General features: G+C 33.5%; 1 protein-coding gene across 5 annotated transcripts in view; it reads right to left on the minus strand.

Annotated features, from left to right (window-relative positions):
* Nucleotides 1–18,770, minus strand: part of LOC125676214 (uncharacterized) — a 499,894-nt gene that overhangs the window by 73,563 nt on the left and 407,561 nt on the right. For all 5 annotated transcript variants that reach the window (XM_056159047.1, XM_056159043.1, XM_056159044.1 and 2 more), the window contains one exon: nt 8,399–8,452. In XM_056159047.1, the coding sequence (XP_056015022.1) occupies nt 8,399–8,452 (54 nt within the window). The remainder of the gene's footprint in view (nt 1–8,398; nt 8,453–18,770) is intronic.

The raw sequence follows: 18,770 nt of genomic DNA on the forward strand, positions 1-18,770 counted from the left end.
GTACAATAACAGATTTCCGATACTTTAATGTCTGCGCCCACAACAAACAAGAGGCCCACAGGTATTATCAGTCACCTGAGTACTAGTGAAAAAAGTATCACTACTCCAAAGGGCTATGAAATCTAGAAAAAAAAAATTGTCCTGTTCTGAATGTATAAGGTAAATTCTAATGTTCAGCAAGAGTATAAAACAAGATGTGTAGAATTACAATTTTTGTACATCCTTTTTCTGCTATTCTTAAGTATGCATTTAGATTTCATACAGTATCAGCAAACTTACAGATAAATACTGTATACTAAGTTTGGTCCCACTCTGGGGTCAGAATCCCTAACCCGGGGATCTTCAAATGTACAATCTTGGTAAAGGACTACCTGCTCTTTCTATATATCCATTTACTTTCAATTTAGTATCAACAACACTAAAGAAGATGTTATCTAAGTATTATACACATGAACACTATATAGTGAGATTGGCTCCGCCCTGAGGTCAAAACTCCTACAACGAGGATCATGAAATTTACATTTTTGTGGAGGCTACATGTATATCACTAAGCATTTCGTTTTTCTTACACATGTGTGGTTTTAAAGATTTATGAAAATTGGTCAATTTTGGGAAGTCTTTGCCCTGCCCCCAAGGGCCCTATTACAATTTAAGCCTCCCCCTTGTCCCACATATGCTTCATATCAAATTGGAAAAAAATTGGAATGATTATTATCAAGAAGAAATTAAAAATGTATATTGTTCACACATTTAATAACTGACCATTTTGGCCACACCCTGATACCAAAACCTTAGGATCATCAAATTTACAATTTTGGTAAAGGACTACCTGTTTTTCTAAATATCCATTTACTTTCCATTTAGTATCAATGACACTAAAGAAGATGTTATTTAAGTGTTTACACATTAAACACTATATATACAATCAATCAATCAATCCTGCTCTACATCACGACGCATTTAGTTTTTCTTACACGTGTGCGGTTGTATAGAAGTGAATTGTTGAAAATTGGTCAATTTTGGGCAGTTTTTGTCCCGCCCCTAAGGCTCCAGGGGTGCAGGAGTCCTGAAGTTTGCAATAGATGTCCCCCTTGTCCCAAAGATGCTACATGTCAATATGAAAAGAAATGGGACTGGTAGTTATCGAGAATAAGTTAAAAATGTTCAATGGTTAACACACGACGGACGACTGACGACGACGAACCACAACCAATTGCAATAGGTCACCTGAGTTTACTCAGGTGCCCTAAAAGCCTGCAGTATAGACTAGTAATAACGAACAAAACAGGCCACATATCCCTGTTTACAGAAGCAAGTCAAGTTTATATCAAGTACATGTATTTATGAAATGAAATTCGCATTAACAGTAGTGGTTACGCTTGTCAATTATGTGTTCATAAAATTAATCTATTCTGAAACATGATAAGGAAATTCGGGGTAAAGTGGATGTTTTGAAATCTGAAAGAGTAGAGTCGATCGGACAATTATTTAAGGAAAGCGGCGTGTTTACGCATATGATATGGCAAATTTATTACACCGGTGAAGTCAACAAAGAGCGTCCATTAGTTACAACTGTTACAGCTAAAACGTGTACAGTTTCTTCTCAATCGGCAATCCTCGGATTATTCCGCTACGAGCACGCCATGCCTTGAGAATATTTTCTTTCCATAAAAAATGGAAACTCGCCGATTGGCTGATTAATGAATATAAATATTCATGAAGTCGAGGGTAATTTTGATCACACAGCCACGGCACTTGACGTAGCGTAAACGGAGACAATAGGCGTGACTTGCGACGAAGGTCAAACAGCATCTTCGCTAGCCAAGAGTTTACGATTTTTAAACCATTGGCTTGTGAACATTGTCAAACTGGGGCATTGTTATATCGAGTATATTGAAGAGTTCAGGACCAAACATTACAAATTAAAGAAGTGACCTTGTATTTCGATAAAAGAAGAGTTCCAGAAGGTGTATTTAGTGTATTGTGTGAGTCTGTGTGAAAGTGAGTTTTTTTCTTTCTAGTTTTAGTTCAATTCAGTTCAATTAATGTATTCATTCACCAAACATGTTGGCATACAAACAGGGTTGCATAGTACTTTGCAATGGTTTTCCTTTGATATATCATCATCTTAATTGTAGATGTTGAAAGGGAAATTTAGAGCGTACTACTTTCGCAATTGAGAATTTCAAATAGTCTTGTAATTCATAGTTCTTTCTATTTTTACTGTAAAATAGCAATTTTCCACGTTTAGAGAATTCAGTATTTTGCAGCAGCATGTTAATATTGACAATATTATAATTCTTCAGGTAATTGTAGAATGTGCTTTTATCAATATCTGATGATGAAAGATTTAGCTTATTTCTTAACTTTAGTATTTGTCCCTGCCAATTTTCCTGTAAACCAGTGGTATAAAGTTTATCATCCTCCAGTTTAGCAGCCATAAGTATTGGATTTTTAATATCGTTTTCATCATCATAACGGTTCACTATATCTAGATTCGTCTTTGCAGCAATATTTAGTGTTTGAATACTTGTTTTATGATATTGTAAAATTTTCCACCTACACGGCCAGCGCGGATACTCGCACACACTCGTAAGGATCCGCGAAAATAGGGGCAAAAAAAATCACCCTTGTCCACGGATTTCATTTCCCGCAAATAACCCATAAATAACTTGTAACAATCCGTAAATATCGTAAACTGGTCGCAAGAACACGCAAAATGCTCGTAAAAATCTGTAAAACGATCGTAAAGTTTTTTTTCCTAATCTTTGCGGTTAGTTTACGATATGTTACGGGTAGTTTACGAGTTGTTTACGGATTATTACGAATGCTTAAGTGATATTTACGATTTCATTCACGTCGGGTTACAATCGCTTTACGGATTGTTCAGAGTCAATACGAGTCATTACATGTATTCTTAAGCCGTGAGTACATAACACGGCCAAGGTACGAGTGGGTTTCTGATCCACAACCCCCTCCCCGTCACAAAACGACCCCTCTGACCACCTAACCATGGTGACCGGTCTGTAACATAACGAAACTAGTTCCAGTACGAACGCAAAGCGTTGTCGGAAGCTGCTATGAAATAATAACAATCTTTTTTTATTAATTGCAAAATATATTTGTAAGTACGTGCTTACTGTGCTATAATGTAGGTACGCCACTGCCTTAACATATACTAGAAATAAAAGAGGCCCAAGTAAACTGTCTTGAGGAACCCCGCCTGTAAAATTACATACAGCAAAATTTGCATTGTTTACATTTACAATTTGTTTTCTCACAGATAAATAGGATTTAACATTCAATTGACTTAACGCCGATGACATTCAATTTTTCACAAAGTATTTTATGATCAACTGATACGTGCCAGGATAATTTACCTGGCGGCCGCTACTTAATTTGTGTAGCAGTTTCGCAGCAGTCCCAGTAAACAAACCGAAAAACATTCCCAGCGGTCCCAGCAGTCCCAATAGGCGGGGTTACAATAACTAGTGGGAGGAGCTAAGCCGACAATACGTAAGTCGGAATCGAAGATAAATGACTTACAATACAATTAAAGAGAAAAACAATACATTATACATGGAGGCAGCAAATATTTAAAATACTTGTGTAAAACTTTTTCATCAATTTATACCAAAATGTTAGTTTATGAATAAGAGTGAAAAAGATGCATGCAAAGTTTACAAGTCTGATAACCACAAACACAACGTAAAATCAATTAACGTCCATGTTCTATCAGGCGGTATTGCTGTTGTTATTCATTATTTTATTTTTTGATATTTCATACACGTGAAGTGTGTCTTGGGTTCTGAAAATTATGTAGCATAACTATATCTATTTCTTGACTGGGTTATTGAAATAAATGTGTATAATTTTTTTCATAAAAACAACTTATTCTACAAATACCAAGCTGGTTTTTTACCAGGTCATTCTACAGTTTTTCAACTATTAGAAACTTATCACAGCATTACAAAAAGCATAGATGATAGTAAATCTTGTTGCATGGTCTTCTGTGATCTATCTAAAGCTTTTGATAGAGTTTGGCACAAAGGTCTTCTTTTTAAATTACAAACCTATGGGATCAAAGGTAATATTCTTGAATGGTTTTCTGATTATCTTTCTGATTATCTTTCTTGTCGCAGCCAAAAAATTATGTATAAAGACCATTTGTCTTCAAGTGCAAGTGTAAATGCAGGGGTACCCCAAGGCTCTGTTCTTGGACCACTATTGTTTTTAATTTATGTTAATGATGTTGCTGAAAATATGCTGTCTTTTTGTAGATTATTTGCTGATGATAACTCCATTCAATATGCATCTAAGAACGTACATGAAATTGAATTCACGTTGAATCATGATCTTCGTGTTCTAGATGAATGGTCTAAACAATGGTTGTTAAAATTTAACCCCTCTAAAACAAAAGCTGTATTTTTTACATTGAATAAGGATATTGATCCTCCTAAATTATTTTTTTCAAAATTGTCAGTTGGAATATGTGCCAGTGCACAAACATTTAGGGTTGTTCATTTCACGTGATTTGGGTTGGTCACATTATATAAATACAATAACAAGTAAGGCTTACAAAAATTTAGGACTTCTTAAAAAGCTAAAATTTACTTTAGGAAGAAACACTCTATTAAAAATGTACACTACTTTTATTAGACCAGCTTTAGAATATGCCTCAGTGGTTTGGGATGGTTGTAATGCATACGATAGTGATTTGTTAGAAAAAGTCCAACTATGTGCAGCGCGAATAATTACTGGCCTTCCTATATTAGCATCTAGAGATTCTTTGTATTTAGAAACTGGCTTAGAGCCTCTGTCTTTTAGACGAACAACCGCTAAATTAGTTACCATGTTCAGAGTTCATAATAATGATGTTCCTGAGTATCTACAAGAAACGATCCCAAGAAAAATAAATAATACATCCAAGTACAATCTCCGTTATGGAGACAATTATAAAATGCCAAAATGCCGACTTGAACTTTATAAGAAATCATTTGTACCTGATGCTTTATCAAAATGGAATTCACTTGATATAGAATCAAGACAAGCTACTTCAGTTAAGCAATTTCGTAAGAGTGTTAGCTCCAAAAATATCAACAATCCCAAACCACCGGCATATTTTTCCTATGGTACTCGTTTTCTGAATATAATTCATACCAAACTTAGACACACATGTATTTTGAATTACGATCTATATAGACGCAATATTGTTGATTCTCCGTTATGTTCTTGTGGTATGAAAGAAGACGCTTATCATTTCTTCTTTATTTGCAGTAAATATTCAAATGCTAGATATAAATTAATGGATAGCTTGCTGAGGTTAAATGATCTAGTTATTATCGATGTCCACCTTCTACTTTGGGGTAATAATACTTTATCTTCTGAGTTAAACAAGCATATTTTTTCTTATGTTCAGTCGTTTATTCATGAAACCAAAAGATTCAATTGATGTTCAATTTAAATTTTTTGTACATTAATTTTCTACAATAATATATTGTTATATTTTTAAGGAGAAGAACTCGTAAGTTATTTGAACTTGTTTCTGATCCTTTTGTATATTATTAAGTACAATAAAATATGTTCAAAACAATCAAAACAAATAAATGTGTGTAAAGTCGCCTAAATGATTTATTCACTTATCGTCTATATTAAACTAGCAAAAACTGTTTTCCACTTACGTGTACACGTATTTTTGATTTTTAAATGATTGGTTAGATATTATTCAAATTATCCGCCGCCGAATGTAGGGAGATATTCTTGTTATTCTATTTCCATCAAGTTTTCTAGTGAAAGTGCGTCAGCAAGCGGTGAACAAACTACTGAGGTGATTTGTGTATTTTCTGAATACACAGTGGACGGGACTTTCCTGTCAGTCATAACATCACGTGATTCATTCACTGAAAAAAAAAACAGTCCCAGAAAGCTGTCCAGGGGATTGCTGGGACCGCTGGGACTGCTTTCTAGAGCAGTCCCAGGTCAGTCCCAGAGCAGTCCCGCATTTTGAGAGAGCAGTCTCCAGGACTCTTTTCTGGGACAACTTGGGTATCAGGTTGGGTCTGGTTGCAATTGACGACCGCTACTTATTATTTATACATGGCGGCTGCAAATTGCAATTTAATAATCCAATTCGTAACGCTCAGTGATTATTTTGGAAAGATTTAGAATAGTACGCAAATACGCAGCAGTGTAGGGACAGTCGTCGTCGAAGTTGACAAGCAGAAAAGTGTACATGGTCAAAATTACCAATTTGCACGCGCATGCACGTGCGCTTCATTTTGATTGGATAATACTAAAACGTTTGTAACTCTTTTATTTATGAAGCAAATGAGATGATATTCACAGCATACGTATACAATATGTGTATCTACATATTGGTGTAACAAAAAATGCCAACGCACACACGCATGCGCGTGCAACGTTTTTCAAATGTTCAATTTTTAAAGGACGATAACGTTTTTGTTTTTCATCATATTCTATTGATATTAGGGGTTTAGATGTGTCTTGGCACTCCTTACAAATTGCTGTGGTTAGAATTACTGCTCAGCATGTGCATTCACGTGTGCTGAATTCTGATTGGACGATTTTAAAATCGCTATAACTTCCTTATATTTGGTGGAAACATTATGAAATTCATACTGTGGGTATATGATACAAAATGCCTGTTGAACGACATCAAGAAAAATGTGGAATCATACACGCGTGCGCGTGATTGCAACGCTTTCTTTCATTTCTTGGTACTGAAATGACCATATTGAACGTACTACATGTAATTAAAGGCTAAAATAAAATGATTTTTGCTATAGATTAACAAGGACATCACTTTTTAATTGGGGGAGGTTTGGGGAACATATGTAACGATCCCCGTTACAATTAGAACTAGTTAAATATTACATTAATATTATCCGTGGAGATATGAGTTAGATAAGGTCTACAGTGCTCTTTGCTTGTCTTACGAGGTAACTAAATGGCGCGGTCTTTCAGGTGAGATCGGAAAAATAAACCGAGGTCCCGTGTCACAGCAGGTATGAGACGTTAAAGAACCCTCCTTGTCCAAAAGCCGAATGCGCCGATCATAGGCCTAAATTTTGCAGCCCTTCACCGGCAAAGATGATGTTTCCATATCTAATTAAAATCACATCCTAAGATAACCTGAAGAAACCATCAAACAAACACGGTGCAAATGCCATTAAAACACTAGGTGTACAATTGTGGAATAAACTGCCACTGGAACTTCGAGAGCTTAAACCACATGGAGCATTCCGCAAAACCCTATAAACACTCTTGTTCAACGTGAATATGCCATGTGAATGTAAAATTCAGTGTAATATTAAGGATTCCATGTACCAGCTCTTGCAAACAGAATTTTGATCCACCATACGAATACCTATACACCAATTGTATCTTGTCAAGTATAAGTCAATCACTTTGTCATTTTACTACCATGTTTTATCTAAATTCTTTTCAGTGTTTTATCATCTCCTCTATAGCTCTTCCAGGTCTTTTATTAGTATAATATCATTGATCATTGGCACATTGTACAGCGCATAGAAACTATCTGTAATTTTGCGCTTTATAAATGAATAAAAGAATAATAACTCACAGTCGCTATTCAGAGTATACGGCGTGGATCTAAGAAGTCTGATATTAATTAGATTGTTCTCGAGAGAGACTTTAAACAAAATACACTCAATGAATAAACACATCATTTTAGGGATTTAATTTTCATTTTGTTGATTTGATTATTATTTATTCTGTTACAGATGTCACCATGCCTATTTTATATGATGTCTGTCATATATATATATATATATATATATATTTATATATATATATATATATACACTGTATATATATATTTCATACACATTGGACAGTGAACTATTGATCTTTGATGTTGTTGATCTTTCGTGTATGTTATAATAGATAGAGAGTACGTGAATCATAACACATTCATATTCAAGTGTTTTGCACTATGCAGAGCTAAAACATTAAAATTCATATTCCATTCTTATCTAAGATGGTATATTAATACTAGTATGCATTAAAAAGTTGCATGGATCAATACTATGTTTTCTTCAAACGAATATACATAATGAATGTTACATTTGATTTTGATAAATTGAAAGTATCAATTTACGATAATACCGGAACTTGTGAGGTTATGTTGTTTTAATGACAAAACTAAGTAATGCAATCGTTCGCAATTTCCAATACCTTTTTTAAACGGACATTGCTTGTAATATTGAATTCGTCCATTTGTTGTACAGTTCAGCATAAAATGTTCGTTATTTGCACCTTTTTAAATACAGTGTAGGTATATATTTAGTAATATCATTTTCAAGTAAAAGTGATTGAATTATTACTCACACAAATTTGAGTATAAGAAGTTGATTACCTGATATCTCTGTTTTCCATACGCTGTAATCACCAAGTACTTCCATCTTCCTCCCTAAGACAACACAAAATACAGTTACATCAGTTGTTTTATTTACTATATTTTGTTAAATGGACAACACTTTCTAGTATATGTGTAAAACTACAATGAATAACAATAATACACTTGTACATCCACCATTCTCCATGTCAAATTATCAAAGCATCATCTTAAACACACATCAGAGAATTGCGATATACCTTAAAATTCGTAATCATACACGTAGTTCTCTATCACAATTCAATCTGAATGTTTGCACTATCTGCATATGTCCAGGATAAACTCCATACGGCTTCTATTACTATTTTTGTGAAAGCTTTGTGAATGGAAATCCATTGTACTAAACATGAATAGAATACAAGGAATATACATCAGCCGTCACGACAAAATCAGGTTTGTTGAGTTGAAACGACATAGTTGCCCTTTTGAGTTATTTTCCTAATGTATGATCATCCAAAAATATCAAATACATATTGATGAAATAAAAAAAAAAAAAGAAAAGGACAAAAAAAGACCTATCAAACTGCATAGATCAATAGGCCCCATGGACCCTAAAACAGATTCCATTGCACTAGCTTACTTATCACAAGCTAGCATTCATGTTCGTGGACTTTGTTATTATACACAGGATAATTTGGACTACATGGCTAATATCATTGTAAGGGGTGTTTATAAAAAACAGAGACGTGTAGCTTATGTGTGTTTGATAAATGAACATAAAGCAGTTACGATAGACACCATGTACAATTTCATTGGATTGGATATAAGAAAAAAATCTTTCACTTTTCTATATTCTTAATAAACAAGAGGTCCATGGTTCACATCCCCCACCCGAGTTACGTTGGTACTGTTGTTATTTAAGAGTTGTGATTTTTAAAAGATGTTTGGAAATAAACATCCCCATTCAATCAGTTGACCCCGTATTGTGACCTCACAAAAGGTTACGGTATAACCGGGCTTGAATTCACACAACATGGGATGCCTAAACACTGACATAGGACTTGCATGGCCTTGATGCTCTGAAGAAGGTCGGGCTCACTTGGCCAGGCATCATGGAATAAAATTGTCAAAATGAATGTGCATATCATGAGATCCAAATCATTCATTATACAAAAGTTATGAGCTAGGTTAAAGTTTCGAACATGCAGGAGGAAACAATACCCCTTGACTATGCATGGAGTTGTGGGAGTATAGAAATCTTGAATAAATACAACTTGAAAACATAAGCATTAGGGTATGATGCAGGATGCAGTGTGGCTCTGGTACTCTTGAAAAAAAAAACTTTTAAACTAATGTCCTGTATATTTCCAAATACAACTTTGATCTGCTATTGTCCAACTCTACCCCAAGGGCCCTTTGAAATGAACTTTAAGCTACCGTAAAATACTTGCATACCAATTTGACTTATCATGACTCTATTGTTGTTGATATGTAGGGTGTAAAAGATACTCCTTATACATGTCCACGTAAAATTTGACTCCCTAGTGTGTTTCCGACCCTCATTCGAGGAGCTACAACTGAACAATGTTGAATCTGCACCACCTATGGATGCTATCATATCAACATGTTTTTCTTCTGCTGTTTTTGGGAAAAAAAATTTTAATTTTGTACCTATTATATCCGCATGTTAAACTTTAATCCCCTACTGTGACTCCATCCTACCTCCGGGGACAACAATTTCAACACATTTGAAAATACTTTTTAGAAGGAAAAAACTTTCATCTAAATTTCATTTTTTTTTCTGGCTCAGCTGTTCTTTGAAATAAAAATTTCATTCGTTCTGGTCCAGCTGTTCTTTGTAAGAAGATTTCTAAAGACGTCCCTCTATATTTACAGGTAAAACATTGATTCCCTATTGTGGTATAATCTTATCCCCTGGGATCATGATTTGGACAAACGTTAATTTGCACCGTATCAGGAAGTATTCATGCCGATTTAAACTTTAAAAGCCGGTGTTTTTAAGAGAAGCTGTCAGTAACCATTGAGAATTGTCTTTAAAAAAGTGGAAAGTGCAAAAATCACAAATCTGAATGAAACTCTCACACTTTTGTGTATGGTGATAATCATGTTAAAAAAGTGAAAAATATTGGAACCATGCATCGTGTTTCCATGGCAACGGACCGTACCCACAGTTAAATCATGAGATGTTGAGTTTTTAATCTTTTCACAAATATTTCTAATAAAACAATTTCCCAGCAATGTACAGTGAATAGAAATTCAAGAAAGCACTTAGATTATTGTACTTTTGATTGAAAAAATGTGTATTTTCTTGCTTATTCTTAAAAATAAGTCATAAATTAAGGTAAAAAAGAGCATTTATGACTTCTTTTCAGACACTATTTTCTCTGACACGCAGCAGGGCTGACATTAATTCTACATGCCGTTTTTAAGACAGTTATCTATACATGTACTACCAATATAGTAAATAAAAACAGTTAAACAATTTACCCTTTTTTGTAAAACCTCTCAAAACTCTACACTAGGGCCTACTATTTTACACAATTATTACCCCCTTGATGTGAACTCTCTAGAATTAAAGGAAGAAATGAATGAATATCACTTTGCAGACAACATAACAAATTCTGGATGGTCAGTAAGGAATTCATTTAACAGGAAACTTGAAAGGTGGTGTAGAGATTAGCCTATTTTTCTGTAAATTAAATTTGATTTGTTAGTTAATAGTAGAGTTAGAATCCATTTAATCATTCCAAATTCATACAAACTGTCCCAATGACAGATAGATCTAGTAAATTAATAGTAAACACCGGTAAATAAGATTCCAAGTATGTCTAGTGTAGAACACTTGTTTCTCTTTAAAAAACCCAAAGAATATCTAAATCATTTTCTACACTCAATCAGTATCAATACTGACGTCACACTTTCACCTCATATTGCGTCATACTCAACATGCATTGTGACGCACTTTTTGTGTATTGAAAGTATTTCATTCTCACTGAAATAATTTATCTTCTATCAAATGGTCAATGTAATTTCTATTATAATGCAATTCATATTTCAAAATATTGTATATGTAACGACGTGGATTGTTGTTCTGATGAGAAGGGGGGAGGGGGGTGGTATTTTGTTGGTAGATCCTCTAACAAATATCCCATCCCTATATCATTACGCTATGGGTATAGCACACACGTTTTCCAATTACAAATTCTGAAATTCATGTACTTTAGACCACATCCATATTTTAAATGTAATAAAACAATACACTTCATAGAGATTTCGATATAGAAATACTTGAGGCCTACTTATTCCAACATCTTACATGTAGCCTATGTATCAAAAAATCAATTTCTCTCTTTTCAGTGAGTATTTGTTTTTGATATCATAATCAATGTTTCCTAAATTACACTCTTAAAACCAGGCATGTAGAACCAGGATGGCGGTGGGGAGGGGAAGGTGTCCTATTTTTGATAAGTTAATTTTTTCTTTGTTTTTACTTACCCCCCCCCCCCCCCTAGATTTTGCATTCGAAGTTAGGGTATGATAACACTATTTAGGTTTCAATTCTTATAGCCATGCATTTGGGTTTTTTTTTTTTTTTTTTTTTTATTGCTTGTCAATAATTATTCGAAATTCCTCTGCGTTTTTTTAATTTCTTTTTATCCCGAACATCCCCTCCAGCTGCCCCCCCCCCCTTGGAAAATTATAGGCCTAATATGTGTCAGAAACTCTCAAATTTAGACCAATGATTGTAAATGTGTTAATAACTTATTCATCTTCCGAAGACCCCTAATGTCGGCTTCAAATGAATTTATAAAACCGGAAAACGATATAAATCCTAGATACCATGCTACGAAGATTGCACAATTTGACTTCAAATCTGCTGCCTAATGTGATATATTTGCATCTGGTAATAATTGTTTAATAAACATGTGAATAGCAAGTGAACTTTTTATATTTGGTTAAATTAACACATCAATTCAGTGTCCGGGGGCCGTGTTTGACCAACTATCTATTTAATCTATTTAATTGCTTACGGGATTTAGGAGAATGATCACTGTTCGATGTTCGTTATCTTCACCTTTCATTTTCCTTTGGGGTACCTCAGTAACTAAGTTATTGTCTCAGAGTTATCTCTCTTGGATTTATAAATAGGATTACCAGACGCACAGATTTTTCATACAGAATATACTAAACCCAAAAATATTCAAGTTTTTCATGACTGTTTTACTGGTCTGTAAATTATGTATAATGAATTATGATAGGGTATAACCTAATAAATTGGGGGATGTATCACAAATCGTCTGTTTAACATCGTATTGACAGTGTAAATATTGCAGCCGAGGCGGATCATGAATTTTTAGAAAGTGGATTCAACTTTTGTATTGAAAATTATGAATTTTTTTTTTTACCTCAGATTCATTCAGGATTAATTGTTCAAAGAAATAAACACAATCTTAGATGAACCTTCATGGATTTGCGCTGCTATATCTGCTGTTACCTACATGTTTTATTTTTGTCGGTCCGCTGCCGAAAGAAACCGACGCGGAACATTCAAATTCTTAAATATCATAAATTCTATAAATATTTTATCCAAACCTGTATATTGTTTCCAAATTGTCTATTTGGTTTGGTTTAAAGCGTGCATACTAGCCTAAATCAAACACGTGGTTTTGAATCATGTGCGTGCACATAGGGATATATGCATCTTTACGTATTGCGTTAGGCCTACGTAACGTCAAATCTTTGTGACGGTATTTCTTTGTTATCTTGAATATGCCATAAGGACCTTTTGTCATGGGCGCAATCATATATAAACTTTAATATATATAAACCACAGCAATATGTGATTTTAAAAAAAATACACAGGTTCGTTAGTAGATAAAGATACATGTATATACAAGTTTAAATTAAATCCAAATGCAGTTTAGGTCAACTGATTAAATATGAAGGTCATTGGTTAATGTATGTGACCTTGAGATTGTAGGACAAGGTCATTTACAAGGTTCAATAGAATTTAGCATGTCATTAGAAAGTAATTGATGCACCCAGAAGGCAAATATTCTTGACCTAAATTAGATCATTAGCCTAGTAATTAGATAGATTTTCGAAAATGTAGCTGAACATGAAAAAAAATTGGTGTTTTTGGTAAGGTCAGTAACAAAAAACTAAAAGTTGTTTAACTGATTTTATTTTTTCGAATAAAAATCTAACATTTGTCATTTCTTTCTATATGAAAGACCTTGCATGATTGTGTTGCGTTTTTGAAAAAAGTTAGCTAAAAAATCTATTGTTTTATTGAATTTTTGACTGTATATAATGCAAGGTATGTTGGTTGCCATGGAAATCATTTTTGCTGAGATATTTAAATTTCTTATTTCAACAAAATTTTATATAAGCCTTTTCCATTTACCTTAAACTAAAAAAATATGCATCTTATTATCTTAATTGTATTTATTTTGGACTTAAAAGAGGTATATTTCACTGTTTTTTCAAGGACTTTGTCCTTGTTACCATGGTAACAACAAAGTGATCAATAACTCTGTGTTATTGAGTTTAAGTGACTCACACATGCGTTTTGAATGATTTTATCAATAACGCTGCATAAAATTATAGAATGTTTCAATATTTTTTTTTTGCACTTTCCAAAAAATTCTCCATGATTACTGACAGCTTCTCTTAAGAGCTTGTCTACGAGAAAACCATGCAAAATGTGATGGAAGCAAGGTTGTCAGATCAACAACATATTTTGAGTGTAATAAAGTACATCAATATCAAATACTTTGGCATATTTTTTTCGGGGGTGTAGTCATTGGATAGGGATTTGCAGCCATGTTACTAAAAATAGCACTTTTGTTCTGACAAAAGGGTAAAATTATGTATATTTTACCATTTCTATTTAAAAATTCTAACAGGTTATTAAAAAAGGATTTTTAAAAAATTGACACAGTTTATAAAACAACTGGATATGCATATTGATATTGTTTAGTGGGAATCTAAAATTTTACTTCCATTTAAGTGCACAAAGGTCACAAATTTGGCACGATTCCAGATTTTGATAAATTGCAGAAAATGATAACTTTTGAATCAACTAGTAGTCAAAAAGTAACGCTTTGATTTATTCAAAATTACTTTCATCTTATAGAGAAGAAGTATATCTACGATATTTCAAAAATCTGTCTTTGGACTCTCGATTATAGTAAATATATTAACACTTCAAGTTGGGCATTTTTTCCTGCTTGTAGAGCTTTTATTCTGGTAGCCACCTAAACCTGTTTGCCATGCATGGTCCTTGTTATCTTATTAAGTCTTATATAATTTTATGATTTCACATCAGATGACCAGAAGTATGTATCAACCATTTTTTGTTGCTATGGGTCCTGGTTGCCATGGTGACAAATTTCAAAATTTGAAAAAATAACGTTTCTAAAAAAAATAATATGCATCGTATGAATAGTTGTAATTTAACAAAATTGACATTTGTGTACTTTTAAAATGCAATTTTTAAAAACAAATTCCATGCCAATTTATATGCTATATATAATAAATTCTTTATTTAGACAGGATAGCACGATTAGTACAAATGACTAGTTTACATTGTGGTCCTACAGAGACTTAAATATACCACAAGCAATTGGATCATATTTCTTCATAGATTTGCTTTTCCCATGGATACAATAAGGATAAATCTATTTTTTAAAAATCTGACTGGTTATTGAAAACATTCTGAAATAATCAAACTCAATCGCAAATACTAAGCTAGACAGCAATGTAACTTTTGAAAAGTTGTATGAGAGTCACAATATTGATATTCTAAAACAAATAAAATTGTTGCCATAGTAACATTTAGACCAATTTAAAGACTGACGTGTTTTAAGTTCAAAGGTAAAACTTGTGTGAAGACAGAACTTGATAAATATCCACAGTATAATACCCCAAATCTTTATCTTTTCCTCGGGACAGTTAACACGTCATATGAAGTTGTCAGGTACAATATATTAGATAAAAAGTACTTTGTGGTTAGGAATTTTTAGATGTCATCAAACTTTAACAAATGAAGTACCCAGAAAAAAATTGAGCAGCAACCCTTAAACAATTAAATAACATGCTTAATATGTACATAAAAACAAGAGTTGTCAGATGACTGTACCTAACCGTTTGTTCAAAAGGTTAAAAGTTTTTGAAAAATACGTCAAAGTCCAAGGTCGACGTTGACAGTTCTGATAACAAAAGAAATTGACATCTATGTTTGAAACATCAAAGATCTATCACTCTTGGTTCAAAAGATATAACCAAGATAAAGTTTTTGAACAGTACGTCAAAGTTCAAGGCAGAGGTCGTTAGGTCAAACCAAAACAAAGGTCTCTTCATGAGACATCTATATATGTAAAATATCAAAGCCTTATCCCTATTGGTTCAAAAGACATATCCCAGGTTGAAGTTTTTTTTTAAAAAATAGGTCAAGGTCACAAGGTCGAAAGTCTTGGTACCACATCAAAGGTCTCTTCATGGGGAATCAATAAGGGATATATCAAAACCCTACCCCCTTGGTTTAGAAGATATAACCCAAATTAAAATGTTTCCTTAAAGTGGTGCCGACGCCAACACTGGGGTCATTACAATACATGTAGCTCTCCGGATAGTCGTCCCGGTGACCTAAAAGGAATGTGCATGTTCTTTTCTTGTCTTTCTTTTGTTTTTTATTCTTACATGTAGCGTATTATTCTACATTCTAAATCCATGCGAAAGGGTTCGGAGCAGCCATATTCAATACCGGAAATTAATGATTATGAACATTATATTGAGAGGAGAGGGGTGGTAATGGTAAAATGCTCTTAGATAGTGAATGATCTTGTTAAAATCATAAAATAATCAATAATGTTGAATATATCTAAATACAGAAATATTCTTTGCATTCGCACTCCACTCCCAACACCATTACACGTACAAATGAAATATAGCTTAAATACCAACTGACAGTAATCACATAAATTGCACCGAAGATGAAAGTCAGATAATAATAACGTCCGAATTCGCACAAAAGTAAAGAAGTTCGCTTGTAATATAATTTGTAATGAAATGTATTGTTTATACCTGACCCAGCTGGTATGGTCTGTCCTGTCTAAACACATACAGTGTAGCTAAGTGGAGAGGCTCCGTAGTTGGCACTCATCACCAGGGCGGAGGGTGTGGATGGGTGGCAAATTTTTTATAGAAGCTCCCAACCTCCCTAAAAATTACTTTTAAGACAACCCGAAGCTCAAAATCCTTGATAATGATAATAATGGGGGGGGGGGGGGTCCATGGATTTAATTCATCAGTTCAAGCTTCCATTTCAATTGTTTATTGATTGCCATAAAAAAGTAGAAGGGGGGGGGGGGGAGGCTGATTTAGCTAAAGAGACCTGATCGAAATAATTTTCGGTTTCCCTGTCAGTTAAATGATTTTTCCAAATTTTTCCCGATCAATTTCTTATGATGAACAAAGTATAGTGACGATCCAAACTCTACCTACATCAATGACTTTAAGAAACTACATTAGCATATACGTAATACCATCAGTTTACAATATCTATATATTTGTTGTTGGTAAAATAGAGAAAGGTGTAAATTTTCGCATGTTGAATCGTAACCTATGATTAAGCATCAATTATGGTCATATTGTTACATTGAGCACTGAAGAAGAAAGATACCGAGCAAACTGTTACAGTATACATTCTTTGAGTTCACTTTATGCATTTTTATTTCACACTTTTCTTATATGTCCTGTCCTCATTACTTAGTGCATATGTGTAAACTAATAAAAAAATGTGTCATCAATCATGATGGTAAATACATTTTGCAAATTCGGAGAGGGGGGGGGGAGCTGCACTAGATCCTCACATGCTCCATCTGGACTGACAATAGATGCATATTTTCTTTGATTTCCTCCATATAACATCTAAGCATTCTCGGTTAATGCATGAATTATCAAGGAAAGAACGCTTTCAATTCTTCAATGACAAAATGCCTGACCACTGGTACTAGTTTGCAGTATAACAGTACGAAGTACCGGATACTTTTTAAACCCTGCCAATATTTAGAAATTTCTGGATTACATTCAGATACTGTTATGTCTTTCACTGATATCACATGAACATGATGTACAAATTCTCAAATCCCATTTCAAGTTGAAATCATAACATTCCATAATATTGCTATCATTTTGTACCTTCTACGTATGAAGAGTGCATCAAAGGGGAGGTAATTCCAGCAACAGGTCTATTTCATTAAAAGACCCCCTTTTTCATATAAAATAGTAGATTACTGGGATTTATTTATTAGAAAATGTTAAATCTATCAATAAAATTAAATTTTCAAACAATTTATGCATCTAATATCCCAAATTTTAAATCTTTAATCTTTTAAAAGATAATTTTAAATGCTTAAAAATATTCATTTTTGTCAGTTTTAAAATTTTGATTGCAAATGAACGGTCAAAAGTCCAAAGTACAATTTTTTATATTTTACAGACAAGGATTTGATATCAAAGTATTATACACTTTTAAAGAAATTTAAGCGTTACTTTTGCAGCAACACCTATTTCAAAATTGACCATATAACACAAAATGAAAAAAGTTTGGCACAATGCCAAATTACAGGCTCTATGTAATCTCTATATGGACACTTATGATGTCAAACATGATTTTTCCATAAGTGGTTTACATGGAAATATCATAAAAAATCCATTCTTTTCATAATCCTTCAGATTTGATTTGCATTTTTGAAAAAATAAAACCCTAATATTTAAGGATTTTTCTTGTGTTCAAAGACTAATCTACGTGTAAATACAGAATGCGCTGTTACTAAAAATAGAAACGATGTATCAATAAATTGACCTCAAATTATAATTATTCCAACCATATACTCCAATGATATAAATGATTAGAAATGATATTGATGACCACCATTTCCTTCATTTTTATATATTTGCATGGTTTTCTCGTAGACAAGCTCTTAAACACTCTATTATTCGTCTTGATAGTCTACCCTTTGAAAGGGCACGGCACTTCATTTGAACATACTTGAACCCCCTTTACCAAAGTATAGTTTCCAAATTTTGATTTCAATTGTCACAGCGGTTCTGGAGAAGATGAAGGTGTGAAAAAGGTTACAGACAGAAAAATGGACAGACGGACAGACAGACAAATGGTGATTAGAGAATTCAACCAGCTCAGGTGAAGTATATTGTACCCCAGCACAAGTTAAACGGGTATGCTGTTCTGCAGCGAAGTCTATGCATCATATCAGAGGAAAATGATTTAGCAGATGATATAAATCAGTTACTACTTGATTAGAATATAAAGCTGTCTCTCATTTGATTAAGTGATTCAAAATTG

Source organism: Ostrea edulis, chromosome 3 (genome assembly GCF_947568905.1).
Source record: "Ostrea edulis chromosome 3, xbOstEdul1.1, whole genome shotgun sequence".
Taxonomy (NCBI): domain Eukaryota; kingdom Metazoa; phylum Mollusca; class Bivalvia; order Ostreida; family Ostreidae; genus Ostrea; species Ostrea edulis.